Source organism: Xyrauchen texanus, chromosome 18, assembly GCF_025860055.1.
Source record: "Xyrauchen texanus isolate HMW12.3.18 chromosome 18, RBS_HiC_50CHRs, whole genome shotgun sequence".
Classification (NCBI taxonomy): Eukaryota; Metazoa; Chordata; class Actinopteri; order Cypriniformes; family Catostomidae; genus Xyrauchen; species Xyrauchen texanus.
In genome coordinates, this window is record NC_068293.1 from 18,057,361 (window position 1) to 18,079,405 (window position 22,045).

The 22,045-nt window shown below is 41.9% G+C and overlaps 1 protein-coding gene across 1 annotated transcript in view; it reads left to right on the top strand.

Annotated features, from left to right (window-relative positions):
- LOC127658855 (thrombospondin type-1 domain-containing protein 7B-like) overlaps positions 1 to 22,045 on the top strand; it is a 367,438-nt gene that overhangs the window by 238,448 nt on the left and 106,945 nt on the right. Inside the window, exon 14 of the mRNA XM_052148387.1 lies at positions 6,220 to 6,411. Coding sequence (XP_052004347.1) covers positions 6,220 to 6,411 — 192 coding nt within the window. The remainder of the gene's footprint in view (positions 1 to 6,219; positions 6,412 to 22,045) is intronic.

A 22,045-nucleotide genomic window follows, 5' to 3' on the forward strand; every position in this document is an offset into this window, starting at 1 on the left:
GTCTTTCATTGTCTGTAACCAGGCCAGAGCTCTGTGATCGGTATCAAGGTCAAACTCTCTTCCAAGGAGATAATACTTCCACTTGATTGTCAAGCACTCTTTCTCAACGGTTGAGTAATTATTTTCCCAGAGGAGAAGCTTCCGGCTAAGGTACAAGGCAGGTCTCTCTTCTTCTCATTAGCCTTGTGCCATTACCACTCCTAGAGCCACTGCAGAAGCATCTACTAGTACAAGAAACCTCTTGCTGAAATCGGGACTTTGTAGTACAGGAGAAGAACATAGACAATCTTTGAGCATGTTGAAACCAGACTCACAAGCAGCAGTCCAGTCCACTGGATTTTTGGCAGCCTTGGTTGTATGGTTGGTGGGAGGTTCAGCAAATGTGGCAAATTGAGGAATAGACCTTCTATACCATCCTACTAACCCCAGAAATGATAGTACCTGTCTTTATGTACATGGTCACAGACTGTCCTTTATTGCTTTGACTTTGTCCACCTGAGGCTGAATCTCTTCCATACCTTACCAAGCAAGTATCCAAGGTACTTAACTTCCTCTCTGGCCCACTCACACTTACTTAGCTTCAGAGTCATGCCTGCTTCTTGTAGGCAGTTTTACAGTTTTAGCTGTAAATGACAACATTATCCATGTATGCTGCTGAACAGTTCTCACAACCCTGGAGCACACAGTCCATAAGCCGTTTAAATGTTGCTGGTGCCCCATGAAGTACAAAAGAAATTTTCGTGAAATGGAATAGCCCCAGGGGTGTATGAAAAGTGGTGTATTCACTTGACTTCTCATCCAATGGGACTTGCTAGTAACCCTTACAAAGATCCAGTGTTGTGATGTAGGCTGCTTGTCCAATTTTCTTTAATAACTCCTCAATTTGTGGCATTGGAGAAGCATAAAATTGGGACACTTCATTAAGCTTCCAGAAGTCCATGTACAGCTGAAGCATTCCATCTTTCTTTGCAATAATGATCATAATTATTAATCCATTCATTAATGGAAGGTTCAATGACTCCAAGTTCCTGCATGTTCACAATTTCATCAACCACGGCTTGGGTCAATCTTTCTGGTACCCTCTATGGTAATTTTCTGAATGGAGTGGCATCTTTGAGATGAATGGTGTGTTTTAGAACCTGTGTCTTGCAGGGTGTCAGTTGAAACAAGTTAGGTACTTGCCTGATGATATTCTGAAGGTCCCTTCTCTGGGAATTTCTCAAATGTTGTAGGTTGACCTGATTATGTAGCTTCCACTCTCTCCAATCTGGTTCCCCGTCCTTTTTGTCTTCCAACTTCCTCACCATTAGAGCCTGTACTACCGGTTCTTCAGTGGGTCTGTCCTTTCACTCTTTGAGAAGGTTGACATGGTATGTCTGCTTCTTCTTACCCTGATTGGAATACGAGATTTAATTTCTTACCAGACTTTTCTTGCTTAGGACAGAGTATGGCCCCTGCCATTTAACTAGCAGCTTATTCACCATGGTAGGTAGCAGCAGAACCTTCTCTCAGGGTTGGTACTCTCTTTTCCAATCATGTTGATCATACCACCTTTTTGGGATTGCTGAGCTTCCTTAAGGTTCTCCTAGGCTACTCCATGGTACTTCTCCAAGCGATCTCACATTTGCAGGACATACTGGACAATCCTCTGTTCTGATGACTCCATGGTAGGCCCTTTCCAGTTCTTCTGCAATAGAACAAGTGGAACTTGAACAGGCCACCCATACAATAGTTCAAATGGTGCAAACCCTGTGGATGCTTGTGGCAGTTCCTGATATGGAAACATCAATAATTGTAGCCATTTGTCCCAGTATTTTCTTGTATCCCCCACAAACTTCCTCAACATTCTCTTGAGCGTGCCATTGAACCTTTCCACAAGGCCATCAATTTGGTTGCTGAGCCATTGAGGTCCTCCTCATCACGCATTGATGTACTGTGCGGCCAGCTGGGCCGCAGTAAGTCCATCTTCTGGCTCATGTTCCTTTACCCTAGTTCTAATGTAATAATGAATTACCCTTAGTAGCTGCTCAAAGATGATTACCTCTCAAATTTCATCTTTGGTTCGCTGTTCAGGGTGGATCCAGCGTCTGTAGAGCCCCTTGAGGAGGTGGTAGGTACCTGTGGTAGTTTCACAAGGTGGCGTCGTCATCGCCCGAAATTGCTGGTGGTATGTTTCTGGGAAGATGTCAAACTTTACCAGCAGAGCCTCCTTCAGGTCATCATAGCAGTTCGCTTTCTCCTCGCCCATGGCTGTGTAGGCCTCCAGAGCTTTGACGGACAGCAATGGCATGAGTCTACATGCCCTCTCCTCTCTTGGCCATTTACAAGTCTTGGCTATTCTCTCGAACTGCAGAAGAGAATTCTCCATATCCTCCCCTTGCTGATACATGAGCATCCATGATCAGCAAGGGTAACAGCAATATGAAAATAGCGCTAACCTGCATCTCAGTAAAGCATTCTGATATGCTATTCTTCTCACCACAATTGTACAGAGTGGTTATTTGAGTTACCATTCTCTGTTGACCTCTTATCAACAAGGTGTTTCCATCTGCAGAACTGACACTCACTGGATGTTTTATGTCTTTGGCACCATTTGTGCCAGATGGGCTAGTTTGAGTATTTATGTAACTGCTGATCTCCTGGGATTTTCACACACAAAAGACTCTAGAATTTACTACGAATGGTGCCAAAAACAAAAAAAAAAAAAACATACAGTGAGCAGCAGTTCTGTGGATAGAAATATATATATATATATATATACGCACGCTACCAGTCAAAAGTTTTGAAACACTTGACTGAAATGTTTCTCATGATCTTAAACATATTTTTATCTGAAAGCGTATGCTTAAATGTTTGAAATTCTTTTTGTGGATAAAAATACAATTGTGCCACCATATTTATTTATTTAAATATAAAACTAAAATGTAATTAAAAAAAGTTTTTGAAATTGATGACTTGGGACCAAATAATAAAGAAAAACAGCTGGTGCCCAACATACTGTAGATGGGAACTCATTCAATACTGTTCAAAAAGCATCCCAGGGTGATACCTCAAGAAGCTGGTTGAGAAAATGTCAAGAATACATGTCTGTAAATTATAGGCAAATGGTTTCTACTTTGAGATGCTACAATATAAAACAGTTTTGATTTATTTTGAATTTTGTTTAGTCACAACATCATTTCCATAGTTATATTTATGTTATTCCATAGTTTTGACGACTTTACTATTATTCTAAAATGTGAAAAAAAAATTATAATAAAGAATGAGTAAGTGTTTAAAAACTTTTGACCGGTAGTGCATATACATTTTTTTTTTTTTTTTTTCACTGCCAGGCGACTGATTTCTTAGTGCTGCTATTTCTTGTCTCTCATATCACACTGCAAACTCTTTCTCTGCATAATTAATTAATGTATACAAAAATCTATTTAATGCCAATTTATTTATTTTAAAAGAAGCAATTTAATAAGTCCTGATCAAACTTTGGGGTTTATTTTGTGATAATGACTTGTGGAATGTACATGATCCCTTATACACCAGGTAATTAACAAACAGAGGAACAAAACAAATAAATGCTACTTCTAATCATAATCTGAATATTTAATAACTGTAGAAACACAAAAGCAAACTTTAATACTATTATAACACTATCCTACATCTATTTACAGCACTGTCTTCACCCACATTGCTCTGAAGTATATAGAGCAAACGATTAGGTCAGAGCAAAATTTAGAATTTCAAATGGGAATCAATATGTGTTAAAGGCATGTTTGTACATCAATGCCTCTTCAAAGACATCAGAGGGTTCTTCTCTGAGATAACAGCATGACATTGCTCTAGGGAAGGTGACGTTCATGTGGACTAGAGTAAGATGGGATGCTCTGAGTGACAACTGAACAATCTCAATTAATTTTTTCTAAATTTAGAATTCAATAGATTCCTTGTGCTGTGTTCAAAGTCAGTCAGACAGATCAGGAATGGATAAATCATTTAAAAGATGGAACATTTAATTTTTTCTTTATGAAAACTAGCCTAATTTCTTGTTCATTGATTAGTCATTAGGAGCAGTCAGTGTTTTCAAGGTGTTGCTATTTCATTCCCCGCCAGCGTTTTTTAAAAAAAGTTGCCAGCCACCGCCAGGGTTTTTGACGATTTTCACTAAACTTTAATGGCCCGCAGAATATTTTCTTCCATGAATATATGAAGATGCTATATATCACAATAAAGATCTGAGCCTCTGCTTTTAGGCAAAAAAACCGATTTTATTTTATCTTCATTTGTTCTTTTTTATTGCGACTTGAACAGAGGTAGGTTTTGTCAAAAAACAACATTTCAGACAAAAAGCTGAGAAAAAGGCATGTTTATGTCTGATATTTTGAGCTTCTCAATACTCCACTTCTTCATGTTTGAGACATCGCAGTCTGTTTCTTTGATCAAAGAGTTGCGTACTCTTTCAAAACATGCGCAGGGGTCTTCCTTACCGTATAACACCTAAAACACGGAAACCCGGAAAATTCTGTGTTTGGCGGGGAAGCGTTTTTTCATAAAACACGGAAAATTCCGTGTTTGGCGGGGAAAGAGTTAAGTGTCAAACAGTGTCAGCTCGACCAAAAATAAGCCTTGCTGTTTAGTTTGAAAAGTTTCCTTCAAGTGTCATCGTTACAGTTATATGTTAACTGAATTCTCATGAAAAGCCTCAGCTGAGTTGAAGCCAGCCACACTCTGGAGGACTGTGTCAAAACAGGCCATCATGTCTGCAGAGTGGCAAATTTAAGTCAGTGAGCGAAGAGTTCTCGGCTGTCTGCTAGAAATACATCACCCTGTGGGTGGATTGAATGCAACAGTGTGCTGAAAAGGTAACTGGTGGCTTCACATTTGCCAAGCACATAATTTATCGTCCCTCAGTGGCAGCGATGCTGAGGAGGAGTATTTTCAAGCAGGAGGATCTGAAATCAGCACTGTAAAAGATAGAATTACGGTGGATACATAATGGCTTTTAGTCACTATGCCTTTGCGTAATTCAGTGGCAAATACATATCCATGAATTTGCTTCAACGTTTATGCATAAAGGAACTGCAATTGGACATTTAACATTAATTAATGAGGCTGATTGGATTGGAGTGGTGTTGATTGATGTGTAGAATAATTTAGTCTTTCAGATTTAGACTTTTGACCAACTGGCATGAAGTCTAGTCCTCACTTAAAGTCCAGTCCTTAAACTGATGCATTTAACCTTGCAAAATTTGGCAAATCTAGTGATTAGTTCTTCTTCAGAAGCTTTCACTGTATCAGTTCAGTACCTTGTAAGCAGACTGGTAGACTGTAGTGTTGTAAACTTTTTATCCTTCTAGAGAGTGGGAAACTCAGAAGGTAAGACCAGGAGACTCGGTTGTATCTTCAAGCAGGATTCTTTATTGAGAAATTCGTGCTGTCAGCAGCTGCAGGGACCAACATCTAACTAAGGGAACTTTACATTGTAATTTATACATGCATTTAGAGGGCAGCGCTTAGAGATAGACACAAAGCACCCAGGTGATAACTTTAAAGCATGCAAATGATGTATACAGGCATAGGAAACCCACCCTAGACTCTAGATTGTTACCAGTCCTAATCCAATCAGCATAACTATTCAGATACAGAGATGCTAATCCAATCGGCCTAACTATTTAGACAACTGGGGCTGGGGCTCCAATAGCAATTAAAAGACAGAGGATGAGATTGTCAGTAGTCTGACTAATTTAATTTACAATAGAGAGAACAGAACTGGAAGGAAATCTCTTGCTGGAATACTCTTTCTAACAGCTGATATATTTATCATTTATACCTTAAATGCTAAATGCAGTCTACTCTACTTTCCCAGTTTATATATATGATTGTGTTTAACATTTTATAAATTTGTAATACAACAGTAGTTTGCGTAAAGCTAACTAATCAAGTGGGAATTGGTGATTTATGCCAGCGCTTGATATTTTTGTATCCAGTATGCATCAGGTTGTGAGCAAATGGACTGTAGACGGTCCAATGGGGTGCTGTCTGTGGCTGACTAGGAATAACTTGAATCGTTACCTCTGTACTGGATGCACTTTATCACATTAATAATTTTTGGTCTTTGTAGATCTGCAGTTTGCAAACTTGAATTAACCAATAAACAAGCAGGCATAAATAACTTCAGATGTACTGTTGTATTAAAGCTGTGGTGGGGTTAATTGTGTTTTCTCTCAGGAGTGAGCTGTGTGGATGAGTATGATGAGGTGGCAGACATGTCAGAGTGTCTGCAGTGGGCCGAGCCAATGCCGTCACGCTTCAGGAGCTGCTGGGTGCCCTGCAGGGATGACTGCGCTCTCAGTACTTGGTCTAAATTCACAGAGTGCGCTGGCTGTGGGAACCGACGCACCCGCAAACGCACCCTAACAGGTGAGATACATTCAGATACCTTAAAAAGTGACTCATGGTTGAGAAAATGCAACATATAACATAACAGCTACTCACCATATTCACTATTTATAATAATAAGAAAACCATGTGAGGTGATTGAGGTTATCTAGTGATTACAGATCTGAGTTGGAGACCAAAGGTTGCAGGTCTGAACTGTGCAAGGGGCAATCCCTGAAACGTCACCAATCTACCCTTGACTAAGACACTTAACCTTTGATTGCTCCATTGGGGATGTAATTTAAAGTAAGTAACACTATATATCACAGTTAATCACATCTTTAAATATTTTCTGAGAAAGCCCCTCAAATCACAATAATTCAATATATAATGATTAAATAATTATAAATATTTATATTTAAATGATTATAAATGTAATATATTATAAATGTAATAATTCAGACAATGAAAATGCATTTCATTATTGTGGCAAACAAATAATGCATGGATAAGTACATACAAAGAGCGGCTTTGGAAGGAAATATATTCTTTATTTCCATATCATTATACATAAGCGTATCATTGGCCTACAGTCCACAGCAATCCATTTAGCAATTGAATTCATCAATCTGTCCAAGATAGATTTATTATAAGGGCTTTTCTAAGGATGCATCAACATACACATGTCAGACAGAGTGTTTTTGGATGCATCACTTTTCAAGTCTTGATGAGTTTCGCTTACTGCCCCCTGCTGAAAAAAGGTGGTACTTCAGGCATGCATTTCAGGGCCTTGATTAATTGTGTAAATGTTTTTAACATGTTATTTTTAAATATAATTAATTGCACTGAATGAATGCATTAAATTGGCAGCCCTGCTGGATATTAATTGCTCCTTTAAAAGAAGACCAGATCTTTACTTCCATTGAATCACACAATATGGTTTTTGGATCATGCTGGATAATGTGAATCAGCAATTGTGGAGTCCATGCCACATAGCATGCTTGATAGCATGCTGTAATTAAAACTTAAGGGGGACATTCCAAAATAGAAGCATTTTCACTAGTGGTCTCAGACTTTTGGACCCCACTGTAAATATGTACTGCAGATAAATGCATATGAAAGAATAAACAAGTAAAAAATAGAATAAGAGTAAAGGTGAAGTCTGCACTGTATTTAAAAACAGGTTTTCCAAACACTACTGCCCTGCCACCTCATCCCATGTCTGCCATGGTTCAGCCTCTAGCCCTGGTTATATGGCGATTAAAACAATAGTATTTAATTCTGTTCTATTTTTTTAGAAGTGTACTGATGAAGAAATAATTATTTTAAAATAATTTTCATTATGTTTTGGTGAGTGCTGGCATGGTCTACCATTAATACTTACATTACTTACCTCAGGAAATGGAAGTACAAGCTTCGATATAATTGTTCTTTACATTCAGTAGGATGTCTAGTGTGAAAGAATACAAACAAGTTTATACTGTACAACAGAATGAATATTGTCACAGTGAATATGTTAAATTGTTATACCATAGAAAATTAATGGCACAAATTAGTGACAATTAGTTTAATGATTTAGAGATTAGTCACAATTGTAGGATCAGTTCAGGAATATTACTTTAACAAAGGGAATTAGCTGACTGACACGTCAGCTTCGGTATATTCTTAATCTGGGGATAATCAACTGAAAGCAAGGAAATCGACTTTGAAATAGATATAATTTGAAGTGAATTTGGTAGTTGAAGGAGAATGTATATTAATTGTTTCATTAACTGTCCTCTACTTTAACCTTTTTCTCATTTTTAATGTTACTGTGGATCTCAAACTTGTTTTGACAGTCCTATCTACCATCAGAGATCAGAGACCTGCTATGAACTTCTCAACAGGCAGTCTATTAGGGCATTACCGCAGGGCTTTCTGCTTTAGCTAGTTTGTTCCCAAAAAATCATGATTGGCTCTCATTAAGATCCTGCACATCTAACAACATGATGTGTTTACTGTGTCAAATAAACTTTCAAGGCTATCTTAACAACTTTCTTTTTTTGTAAATCCAACTTGAAAGGTGAACAAACTCTAAAATGCCAAATATGCTAAAATAAAATTGAAGAGCATCAAAGGAAACAACTAGAACTCTACAAGCTAAGGACAATCAAGCTGCCTGCTTAATGGAATGCACAATATCCAGCAGGTGTTGGTTTCTGGAGGTATCATCAGTAATGAATCATCGTTGTGGAAATTGTGTGTGCGTGCGTGCGTTAGTTCGTGCGTGCATGCTATACATATACATATACACACAGGCAATGAAAGCAGTGAGCAGGTTGTCAGTAAGGCTGCAGTGTTCTGATGCAGATTTCAAACCGTTTCAAAAGAGCTGTTTTCTATCACTGGCCACCTCTGAACACCAACAACAGATGGAGGCTGTCAAACACAGCAGGGAGGTGTCAGCACACAGAGTGTGAATCTCTTTTCCTCTTCCTTTTCGTCAATCACTCTTACTCCCTCTCAATATTTTCAATTTAAAAGTACTTTATTGGCATGATTGTGTTTACATACACTATTGCCAAAGCATTAATACACAAAACCGATAATGACAAGACGACAAATAATAATGATAAAATAGTAACAAATAACAATAAAGATATAATTAAAATAAGGGGCCAGGTAATGAATCAAATAAAATAAAATCTATAATAACAATATACAATATAAAATAAAATACACATTTAACATGACATTATGAACATAAGAAAATAAAAGTACTGTGACTGAAGTACATTAAGGCAGTGATTGGTTTCTGACGGTGTGCATCTTAATAATGAATTTAGGTGCAACTGATGCATGATGGTCCTCCCCCAGTAACGTCTAGGTTACGGATGTAACCTCCGTTCCCTGATGGAGGGAACGAGACGTGTGTCGGAGAAGCGACACTAGGGGTCTCTCTCGAGCACTGAATATACCTCTGATCCATTGAAAAAAGGCCAATGAGAAGTTGGCAGTCAGTATTTGCATAGCCCGCCCCCGGACATACGGGTATAAAGGCGAGGCAAATACTAGAGTTCATTCAGGATTTTTCTGAGGAGCCGGAAATGGTTCTGGCCACTACAGCGGTTCGGCTCAGCGACGTGGCCGGGAAGACACAACGTCTCGTTCCCTCCATCAGGGAACGGAGGTTACATCCGTAACCTAGACATTCCCCATCTGTCGCTCTCTCCACGTTGTGTCGGAGAAGCGACACTAGGGGTCCAATTTAAATCCCGCGGAGACCACCCCTGCCCAACTGGGGAGGTATGGTGGTGAATACGTCACATGTGTTCTTAGGCGACACGTGGAAGTGGCGCGGTGGCAGATCCAGCCTCAGCGAGGGTGGAGTTGCTACACACGGCGACCGGGGTGCAGCCGAAACTTACCCAAGGAAAACGCGGGTCTGCTCGTAAGGGGACCATATCGCGGAAAATACACACACGGGGAGTCCGCGTAGGAGGCCCTTACTCTGTGGAGCACCTATTCCAGTACAGGGTAGATCTGAGTACCCACAGTGGATTGGGTCGGCAAGTTCCTCCGCCGAACTGCGGACCCATGAGGGCTAGGGAGGAATCGACCAGGGATTCACGTTGAGTGGAGTCTCCTGGGAAAAAAGACGCACTGTTTTACCTCAAGCGATGGGAAAGGGCGTATATGCAAGCGATTCACCCGGCCAGCCCATCAGCGTGTTACCGAGTTCTACTGGCTCGGACCTGAGAGAACACGAGATGAAACTGACTCAACCCTGAGATTGTAGTATCTCGCAAAGATATTCCTCCCCCTCGTCTGTCCTAAGGGGAGCCTCTGTTCGGCTGTACCAGAGCGGGCAGTGGGAGGTCTCTCGTGAGGCAAGCAGGTCTACCTGGGCTCTGCCGAACCGTTCCCAAATCAGCTGGACCGACTGGGGGTGGAGCCTCCACTCTCCACTGGGTAAGCTCTGTCGTGACAGTGCGTCCGCTACCACATTGAGCTTGCCGGGGATGTGAGTGGCACGCAGCGACCGGAGTCGCTGCTGGCTCCAAAGGAGGAGACGACGGGCGAGTCGTGACATGTGGCGGGAGCGTACGCCGCCTTGGCGATTTATGTACGCTACCGCAGTGGTGCTGTCTGACCTGATTAGGACGTGTTTGTCTCGAATTAACGGGAGAAACCGCCGCAGGGCAAAGAAGACAGTCAACAACTCTAGGCAATTGATATGCCAGCGCAGCGGGGCCCCTCTCCAACGGTCCGCAGCTGCGTGCCCTTTGCACACGGCGCCCCAACCCAATCTGGAGGCATCGGTAGTGACCAGGACGCGTCGGGACACCTGCTGCAGGGGCACTCCTGCCCGTAGAAAGCAGAGGTCTGTCCAGGGTTGTAGTGTTTTTTCGGCAGGCGGGGATGATCGTCACACGGTGCGTGCCATGCTCGTCTCGGGACTCGAGTCTGAAGCCAGTGCTGAATCGGTCTCATATGCATCAACCCCAGCGGTGTGGTCGCGGCAGAGGATGCTATATGTCCCAGGAGCCTCTGGAGGAGTTTTAAAGGGACCGTTGTGCCTGGCCTGAATTTGGTGAGGCATTTCAGCACCAACTGCGCACGCTGAGACGTGCGGACATTGAGACTGAGTCTAACTCCATGCCGAGAAAGGAGATGCTCTGGACTGGGGTGAGCTGAAGCCCCAAGCAGCTGAGGTGCCTGAGCACCTGGTCTCTGTGAGCGCATAGTAACTCTCGGGAGTGGGCTAGTATGAGCCAGTCATTAAGGTAATTGAGTATGCGAATGCCGGCTTCTCGGAGCGGGGCAAGAGCTGCTTCTGCGACTTTCGTGAAGACGCGAGGGGACAGAGACATGCCGAAGGGGAGGACTTTGTACTGAAACGCCTGGCCGTCGAACGCGAACTGTAGAAAGTGTTGATGTCGCAGCAAAATTGAGAAGTGGAAGTACGCGTCCTTCAGGTCTACCGCTGCGAACCAATCTAGGTGCTGGATGCTTGTCAAGATACACTTGTGCGTGAGCATTTTGAACGGGAGTTTGAGCAGCGCTAAATTGACAACTCGCAGATCCAAGATTGGTCGTAAGCTGCCGCCTTTCTTGGGTACAATGAAGTAAGGGCTTTAGAAACCCTTCTTCATTTCGGTTGGAGGGCCTGGCAAACTGAATTGCGTAACCGAATCGGATGGTCCGTGCCATCCAGCGAGACGGGTTGGGAAGTGAAAGCCACGCATCCAATCTCCGTGCTAGGGGCACCAAAGGGACGGTTATTTTTGACGTACCCGGCGGGGCTTCGCAGCGGGGTGGAGCAGGTAGTACGCCGTCGGGAGGCGTGGACGCGTCCCGAGGCTCTGGTGCTGAGAAAAGACTCAAGGCACTTACGTTGCTCCGGACATCCGGCAGGGGGCGGGTTGGTGACTGAGGAGGAGGTCCTCTAGTGGCGTCCTCTGGACTCGTCAGAACCGGCCGGCCGGGGAACAGTCGTGGGGCTGAAGGTGGATCTGGGGCCGCGTTCAGCGTGCCGGGACTGTTGAGGCCTGGCGGCAGAGTGCCGTGAGAACGGCATTTGCGGGCCAGGTGACCCAGAGACAAAAAGAGGAAATAGCTCTATTATTGAGAATGTGAGGTCGGTCATCTCAGGAGCGCCTGGGAGCCTTCCGGGTCCTCGAGGGGGTCTATGAGATGAGGGGGCGTCCATCTTCTGCGGGGAGCTCGACGCCAGGGCGGAGAGCTGGGCCCATGTTTGTTGAGGCGGAGCACCGCTTTTCTTTCTTTCTTGAAAGCCGCAGGAGGACGCCCTCAGCGAGCAGACAGGGCATGGCCCCTGGCGGCACGTTTGCGGCAGGGCAGGATGTGTGAAAATAGCCTCCGTCTGTTTCTTCACCACTGAGGGCTGCTGGGTAGAGTCGTCAGGTGGTGTCGCCGAATGGACGGAGCTGGGAGACGGGAGCGTTTGAGAAAGCGTGCTTTGTCTACCTCCTCTACTGCGACCAGGTCCAGTCCATGTGTTGAGTTTCCGGACCACAAGGGGGGCCATCGCCTGTTCGAGTGCAGTTCCTGCAGCACGTCAAGAACAGGACTACCCAAGTGCACATTTTTGGAGCCTTGGCCCGGTGGACTGCAGGGGGGGGGCCATGGCGTGCAGGGGGGGAGTGGTCTGGGACCGCTCTACCGCCGAGGGTAGTGAGAGCGGAGGAGCAAGGAAGCTTGGCTTGCTCAGCTCGTCATGCACGTCTGTGAGCGGCGCATATGCCCGTGGAACCAAACAAGTAGCCGTGAGGGGGAAGGGGACGGGATTTTCCGGTCCAACTTCGCGCTCGCTGTACCAGGAGAAGCATATCGGACCTCTGTGCATCAGGCTCAGACTAGGCGCGCAGACCCAAAGGTGGCGGCGCAGATGAGTCATCAGCATCAGACGCCGCTGTAACGCTCTCCGATGCAGCGGTGATTATCGTCATCCAATCCCGGGAGCTCAAAGGACCGGCAGGCCGGCCGTGAAGCGGGCTGCACTCATCCCGAGCAGATGGGAGCAAGCAAGCGTGCTGTGGAGGCGGGTGGTTCGCGGGGATTTACCCATCGAACACAGCCCGTCTTTATCCCCAAATCACCTTCATCGCCCGCGGCGCCTGCCCCAATCCCGTGGGAAAGAGGCGAGGCGCGGGGGGCGGCTGAAGTGGCTTTCTCTCATGACAAAAGAAAGCCTATGACCGCAATGCTGCAACAGCTATGTTCTCACACTGAGAACATAACCTTATTGGAGAGAAAACGCTCATCCCGAGCTCGGACAGAAGCCAGCAAGCGTACCGAGGAGGCGGGAGGCTCGCGGGGGGGGTACCCGGCGAACACAGCCCGTCTTCATCCCCAAATCACCTTCATCGCCCGCAGCGCCTGCCCCAATCCCGTGGGAAAGAGGCGAGGCGCGCGGGGGCTGAAGTGGCTTTCTCTCACTACAAGAAAAAGCCTACGACCGCAATGCTGTCATGCCTATGTTCTCGCACTGAAAACATAGACCATTCATAAAAACGCTGCCTGCGTGTAATCGCAACCCAGGTACGCCAGGCAGTTTTTATGACCGTAGGAGGTGGGGAGAAATCGACCGCATCCGGAAACTACACAGAGGCGGATACACGTCTTTAAAAAGACGCGTCCTGAAAAGGACGTTCAACACCGCTGTGTATTGCTCTTTTAGAGAAAATCACTCTCTTAAACAACTCTCTTAGAGTTGGGTTTCTGCACTGTCGAAGCGCCCAGGGGCAATTGCACTGCCGTGCAAGAAGGAGAAATCGCCGTTGTAATGCGCCCTCAATCCAACAGCATGCAGAGCGTCAGAGGAATACAGGAACTGGTGTGATCTCACGCGAACAGCATGCACAACCATCGGCTCCAAAGAAAATTTCTGAATGAACTCTAGTATTTGCCTCGCCTTTATACCCGTATGTCCGGGGGCGGGGTATGCAAATACTGACTGTCAACTTCTCATTGGCCTTTTTTCAATGGATCAGAGGTATATTCAGTGCTCGAGAGAGACCCCTAGTGTCGCTTCTCCGACACAACGTGGAGAGAGCGACAGACGGGGAACACCAGCAACTGATCAGTTCTGCCAAACTGGAAAACTGTGGCATGAGGTTTGAGAGTTTGTGGAGGTATTTCTCTCTCACCTCTGTACATTTCTCACCGTGAAGGAGAAAGTGTGTCGACCTCACCCGTATCACAGTGAGCACAGACTCATTCTTCCTTTGGAAGCCATGTTTGTCTGTGTCTGCCTTTTTCTATGGCCAGATTGTGATCACTGAGTCTGTATTTGGTGAGGATCCGTCTCTGTTTGGGATCTCTTACAGTGTGGAGATATTCTGCCAGATTATATGTTCTGTTTAGGGCCCGATAACATTCCAATTTGCTTTGGTTTTTACTTTCATTTTCCCAATGGTCCAAATATGAATTTTTGCTTTCTTTTATGATTTGGTTTATTCTGATTTGGTTAAGTTAAGCAGTGCTGGTCTGAAGCTGGTGTTTGTTAGTTGTTAGTGGGTTTGTGAGTTTCAGAGCCAGCTGACAAAAGGGACTGGTCTCTCTCTCAATTTAATTTAAAGTACTTTATTAGCATGAATGTGTTTACATACAATATTGCCAAAGCATTAATACACAAAACAGATAATGACAAGACAAATAATAATAATAAAACCGTAACAAATTGTTAGGATTCAGACGAGGACAGACGAGGAGTGAGGATCTAAATGCAGTTCTTTATTAAATAAGTAAGAAAACACAGAATAAATCAAAACACAGGGAACAAACAAAACATCCACGAGGGGATAACAAAAATATAAACACTAGAAACATCCACGGAGGGCACGGCAGGAACACAATCAATGACAACCATAACATAAAACGACCGACGACGAATTAACAAACAACACGGCTTAAATACACAGGGATGATGATTAAATTACCAACAGGTGAGAACCATGACACTGGCAGTGATGAGGGCAGGGGATTATGGGAAGTGTAGTTCGGGATGACAAATGACAGGGGAGAAACACAGAGTAGACAACGGGGAATCGTGACACAAATAACAATAAAAATATAATTAAATCTCTCTCTCTCTCTTTCTCTCTCTCCTACATGCTGGGAATGAGCGTGGTGCATGAGAGCTGTATGTGGGAGTGCTGTTTTTCTTTGATTTGATCTACTTTTGCTCTTTTTTTCTGTGAGCACTTATTAGGTCTTTTATAGTCTTGAGGGTAGAAGCTTTTTGGCATGGCGTGTGTTTGTGAGGTAGAATGACATCTACCCTTTTTGGGGGGAGCGTTGCCTCTCTCCCTCCAAAATGGTTTCAGGTGCATTCCAGAGTTATGCGTGTCAATTGAGGATGTGCTCCTAGCAGTTGTGGAGCAATGTTGCTTTAATCATCCTAGTATTATTGGTACTATTATTATTATTATTATTGCTGTGTAAATAAATTATAATGCACAAGTTACAAATATCTTGAAAATGCTTTATTTCCATTAAATTAAAAGTTGCAAACATTTTCATTAATTAAGTAAATGGATGCAATTGTGTTATCAATTTACTTTTCATTACTTACAATCATGTTTCAATTTACAAGAACCACCACAAATAAATAAGTAATAAATAAGTAGACAATGGTGTAACTTTGCTGGCAAGGACGAAGACGATAGAGTGACGAACCAAGTGCAGTTTTTTTTTTTAAAGTGAGATCCAAAAACCCTTATTGACACATGAAACATAAACATGAACATGACTAAACTAGATTTGACACAAACAAAACATGACTTGACTAAATCTTGGCTTGGCTTGACTTGACTTAAACAAAACAAAACTACAACAACAGTCCGGGGGGTGGGTACATGAGAGGCTCAAGGAGTGGAGCCAAGTCATAGGGATGGAGGTGGGCCTGGACCGTGGAGCAGAGCCGGGCATGGACTGGTGAGAAGAGGTTTGCTTGTGACATGGCATGGAGCAGTCTGGGGTTCGACTGAAACATGGCATGGAGCAGACTGATGCTTGATTGTGATGTGGCATGGAGCAGACTGAAGCTTGGTTGTGATGTGGCATGGAGCAGGCTGAGGCATGGCTGTGACATGGCATGGAGCAGGCTGAGGCATGGCTGAGACATGGCCTGGATGTTTCAAGGTTCCACTTCTAAAGTGTTTCCCTCCATCACATCCTATTTAAAATATATAGTTCATATAAAGTGAATTAACAACTTGTAATTTAAATGTCAAGCAATGGGCTTCATTAATGAGGCGATCACAAAATGAGCCAGGCACAATCCTATAATGGTAAAAGAACACCATCAATATGTTGCTGCTTTTTGGCATTAAAAAGTCACAATAAAAGTGATAAATGTCAAGACGTTAAAAAAGTCATAACCGTCATGAATTCAGGGGCGCAGAACTATCTGAAATGTGGGTTCTGATTAGGCTATCACCCAGTGTCGTGTAGATGCTGGCTATTGTGTAATGCAGGTGTTGGCAACCTATGGCACGCGTGCCAGCATTGATACACGGAGGGGTAATCATTGGCACGTCAGCAACTGCGAGAGAGGAGTAGACTATATTTATATAAATTCCGCACCTGCATTCCAATCTACATCTTGATGTAATCCTTCCTCATGATTACGTAGCGTGTTTTCATCAGCTGAATAGGAAGCTTAACACTATTAAAGTGTGATGAAACAGCGCTGCGCGTGCAAACCATTCACACATCACAAGCCAGCAGCACTTCTCTTTTGATTAATTGCACGAGTAAACATGCCTGCTTTGCTTCAGTCAGACTGCGCGGATGACAGCCTACATTCCGTGTTTCATTTGTTTCTTTTTGCTTTCAGAACAACACGTCATGTAATAAGGAAAACACCACTATTAATCCTTCATCGGCACAGCCATTGACTAAAAAAATAAAAAATGGCACTCCATATCAAAAAGGTTGCTGATCCCTGGTGTAATATCTTGAGTCCAATTTGTGTATTATATAATTTAGTGCCTTGCAGATATAACTTTCTAGATAAAATGTTTCATATTTCCGATTTGAAGTATTTCAATGTTACACTGTAAAAATGACAAAATACTTTTCTTCCAGTTGATGAAAAACTGCCGTGTCTGCAACAGTGAGTCTTAAAGCCGAGGTGTCTTACAATCTCTTTGCCCGTCGGCCAAATATATGAAATATTATTTGTGATTTCCCCCCAAAAAAAGTGTTGGGACGAACATAGAAAGTGAGGAGGAGCATCCCAATTAATAGTTTCTACACCACAGTTTAAAATAGGCTGGCTTTATAGCATGTTATGTCGGTAGCCAAGTGAGCAGCAATACAGCAGACCCAAAATTAAGGGGAAATTATTTAATTAATCAGCTATTATCGTATGTTGACAAAGAAAACGAAAAGCATTCATATAACGTGATATTATTAACTTAACTCTGTATCTTCTGTTGGCAGTGGCACTGGTCGAGACCAGTTTTAACCCAACTGGGTGCGTTATTATAGAAACAACCCAATAAACGTTAGGAATAACCCAACAGAACGACCCAATATGTTTAACCCAGCTATTGGGTAAAATAAATAACCCAACTTTTTTTGGCGTGTACGTGCCTGTAACACCTTTATCTGCTCCGTCTACAAAAGTTACCATCTCAAATATACCACAGTCCATTGGTAATTATGTAAATATAAAAGAGCTGACTAGATTCTGTAAAATTGCAGGTGGGGTGAAAACAGTTCCACTGGGATGTGAAAACGCCTCACTTAAACACGTGATGTCTTTTAGAAGACTTGTTTACATGGTTTTGACATCTCTCAAAAAAACACTATATTTTCGTGTGTTTCACATAAAGAGCACATATAAGCACGGAAAGTTTGCATTGTTTTGTGTGTGGAGGCATTGGTCATAAACATTTTACCTGTCTGTACAAAGAGCACGCTACTGAGAATCAAGGCTCATCATTGGTTGTGGAGAATTATACAGAGCCGGAGGATAGTTTTAAATAGAGACGGTCAGTTCTGTGGAAGAACCTGATGATGCGATGATTCAGATTGATATCAACACTGAGGTAAGACAAAAGTTTCTGTTGAGACTATGCTCTTTAACCATCAGATCTGCTCTGGTTTCTGCTGGAGTATCTTGAATACTGATCTTAGAAGAGGATGTAGTTGGCTAGAAGTAAAACAGTTATGTTTGAGGCAGGGCGGAGGGCGGGCAGGGCCGTGATCCTACATACCCGTATTAGACTAATCAAGCCTCCGAGAGGGATAAAGGTCAACTGCAGAGGATTGTGCGGGACAGAGAGGTAGTTTTCGGACATGTACGTCATGTGTGTGTTTGTGTCTTTTAAGTTGCTCAATAAAATATGATTTATATCATCAAGCCAGTTCTCGCCTCCTCCTTTCCATTGATCCCTTTACAATGTTCTTTCCCTGAACTTAAAATTTATTTAAAGAAGATTGGGAGGAAGTTTCTGAGAATTTGCTGTCAATGAATTTTCCAGAGTTATGTTTTTTCAGTGCTTTAACCAAGAAGGTCCTTTACTTTAATATGTGTAAAAAATGTCAATTATCAATATCAAAATGGAAATTAAATGGATGGACTAGTGATGGGCAGAAAGGACATTCAGCTGAAGCAGATGCTGAGAAAAGAGACATTGGGCCCAGATGAGGATCCTGTGGCAGAGATGGGTGAGGGCATTGGGAACGAGGTGAGTGAGCATGTTGCAGTTCATTTGACCAGTACGGATAATGAACAGCCAGGTTGCAGCAGTGTTCTGGAAAATGAGCAGTTTCGAATCAATGATGTGAATGTTTGTGCAAACACTGATGATGGTGTGGAATGTGCAAGGAATGATAAGAATGATGATGATCTAGTTTCTGATATATTGACACAGAGTCAGGGTGATGTAAAAGATGATGAGAGCTTGTCTGATATATCAGAGGTTTATAAAGCTAATGATGACTTGTATTCCATGGAACAGATGAATGCTTTTCTTGATTAAACTAAAGGTAGGAAGATAGATGTGGGGGAGTTTTTTAATGGAAAACATGTAATTACAGTGTGTTGTCACAGCAAAAGCGCTTTCGGCTTAAGAAGCACATAACGCCAATAAGGCAGGGTAAAAGGGCTGTGAAAGAGAGACAAGCTAGAGGAAAAGCTAAATAAATATAATGGGTTAACGTTTATATATTTGTTTCTATTTCCTCCTTTTCTACTGTGTTTTCGAAAAGTATTTACGAATAGACTCTAAACATGAATGGCCTGAGAGACAAAAAAAAAAGCAGGCTTTAGTTTCAGAATGTCTTAACATTAATAACATTGGTATAGCTTTTCTCCTAGAAACTCATAGTAATAAGAAAAATTTGATTGACTGGGGATTATGGTGGGAGGGAGAACATATTATAAATCATGGCTCTAATATCATTGCAGGAGTTGCAATTTTGTTTAATCCCATCCTAAAAGTGAAAATGTTATCTAGACGTGATGTAGAACCTGGGCGATTATATTTAGTTAGATCTGAAATATATAGTTTTAATTTTCTTTTTGTTGATATATATGCTCCTAATGATAGACCAGAGGGCTCAGTTATTTAGGAAACTGGGTCTACTTTTAAAAACATTGCATTCAGAAGATATTATTGTTATGGCAGGAGACTGGAATTGTACTTTGAATTTTACAATGGATAAAAATGCACATGCCCAATTAGCATCTGTTTTATCCAGTGTTGTTGTAATGGTTGATCTTAACTATATATATATATATATATATATATATATATATATATATATATATATATATATATATATATATATATATATATATATATATATATATTGTGTATATATATATATTGTGTGTATATATAACTGAAAACCCATCTCTTAAGCGATATACGTTGATAAAAGTGTTAGAGGGTAGAGTTCATGCAGCAAGGTTGGATAGATTCTACATTTAATTGAATTCAAGGAACAGAGTGTGTAATGCTAGTATTATTCCAAGCATTATTTCGGATCATAAAATGATTACAGTGGATTTTAAAGTATCAGTGGAGTTTATAAGGAATTTGTATTGCCATTTTAACACAAAACATCTACAGGATAATATGTTTTGTGCAAATTTTAAACTTTTTTGGGAAACATGACAAATGCAAAAAGATAATTAAAGTAACATTGTTCAATGGTGGGAAAAGGACTATGATTTTTTGGAGGATGAGATTTCTGAAATAGAGGAGAAAATGATGGTGGGGAATGGGCATTTAGAAAATGAGTTCCTTATTGCATGATAAAGTGAAGGGCACTCTTGTAAGGGCACATTTCATCCAAATCAAAGACATTGATGGTCCAACAAAATTCTTCTTCAATTTTGAAAAAAAAGACTGGTCAAGAAAAGTTGATGGTATGCTTGAAGAATGTTGTTATTACTTGCTGTTGATTTTTATTCTGATTTCTGCCAGGCTGATGACTCAGACCCACAAAGTCAAGCTGATTTATTTAAGTACCTCAAAAAATGTACATCTAAACAAAAAGAAGACATTGAAGCTCTATTTACTTTTCAAGTGACAAAAGCTGTGCAAGAACTTGAACCAGGCAAGCTAGGCTCCTGGGTTTGATGGACTTCCTTCTGAATTTTATAGACATTTCTGGGACGTGATTGGAAAATATTTTTTGAAATGGTGTTCGAATCCATACAGAATGGGTCTCTCCCTAAAAGCTTTAAAAGAGCAGTATTGTCTTTGTTGGTGAAAAAAGGTGATCTGAACTTGTTGAAAAATTGGCGACTTGTTGCTTTAATGTGTATGGATTACAAGGTTTCCTCAAAGTGCATTTCCAACAGATTGAATAATTCTACGAATACATTAACTATGAAAGATCAGTCTTACTGTGTTAAGAGTCGATCCATTAGGGATCATTTAGTTTTGATGTGGGATATTGTAGACTATGCTATGTATAATGACCATGATTTGGTGGTAATATCTCTAGACCAAGTTTTTTTTAAATTATTTTCTCCCCAATTTGGAATGTCCAATTCCCAGTGTGCTCTAAATCCTCGTTAGAAACTCACCTCTATCCGGGTGGTGGAGGATGAATCTCATTTGCCTCCACGTCTGAGACTGTCAATCCACGCATAGGATCACATTGTATTGTATCACATGGTTTGAGCTTTACCATGGAGGCATAGTGTGAGTGGAATCTTCACGCTATTCTCCACAGCATCCATGCACAACTCGCTGCACAGAGAGTGAGAAACACATTATAGCGACAATGAGGAGGTTGCCTCATGTGACTATACCCTCTATACAATACAATGGATCTGAATGTATGATAAAAATGGCTGGAGGTTTAAGCACTCTATTTAAAGTACAAAGAGGATAAATGAATTGCTGTCCTTTATCTGGTCTGCTTTATAGTCTAGTAATTGAACCTCTGCTATGTAAGTTAAGAGACAAGTTGACTTGTTTGCATATTGAAGGCTCATCTATCTCTAACCATGTAAAATTATCTGCATATGCTAATGACGTAACTGTTATAATAAGAAATTGTTTGGACATAAAAGTAATTTTAGACTTATTAATTAGTCTTAAATGTTATAAAAAAGCTTAATCTGCTCAAATAAATTGAGGCCTTATGGTGTAGTTCAGGGAGTTCAAAAATTCCACAGTTACCTAGTAATATTTGGTGGAATAAAGACAACTTGTTTCTTTTATTTTAGTTGGGGCAGCATTGGCTGAGGGCAGCGGTACTCTACTTGCCTGTACATGAAGGTGGGCAAGGTCTAATTGATATTGGATGTAGAATTGCTGCTTTTAGGCTTCAAGCTGCTCAGAGGCTTCTGTATGGAATGGATGTCTGTTTGACTGAGGTGGTTTGCAACCTTCAAAGGAGAGGAGTACAGCTGGGACTAGATTGCAATCTATTTTTAATGGATTTAAACAGAGTTGTATTAACTGGATTCACATCTTTTTATAAGACAGTTCTTAAAGTATGGAATATTTTAAGAGTTTCTCGAGAACAAGGAATTGCACTTGGATCATGTGTTAAAGAGGAACCTACTGTATAATCCTGCTTTTCCTAGGAAAATGTCAGACTCTTATTCAATAAAAGCTGCTTTGGTTAAAGCACTGTTCATGAAAGTCTCTCATTTTTGGAAATTGCAGCAAAGCTTGGTGTTACTTCTCTT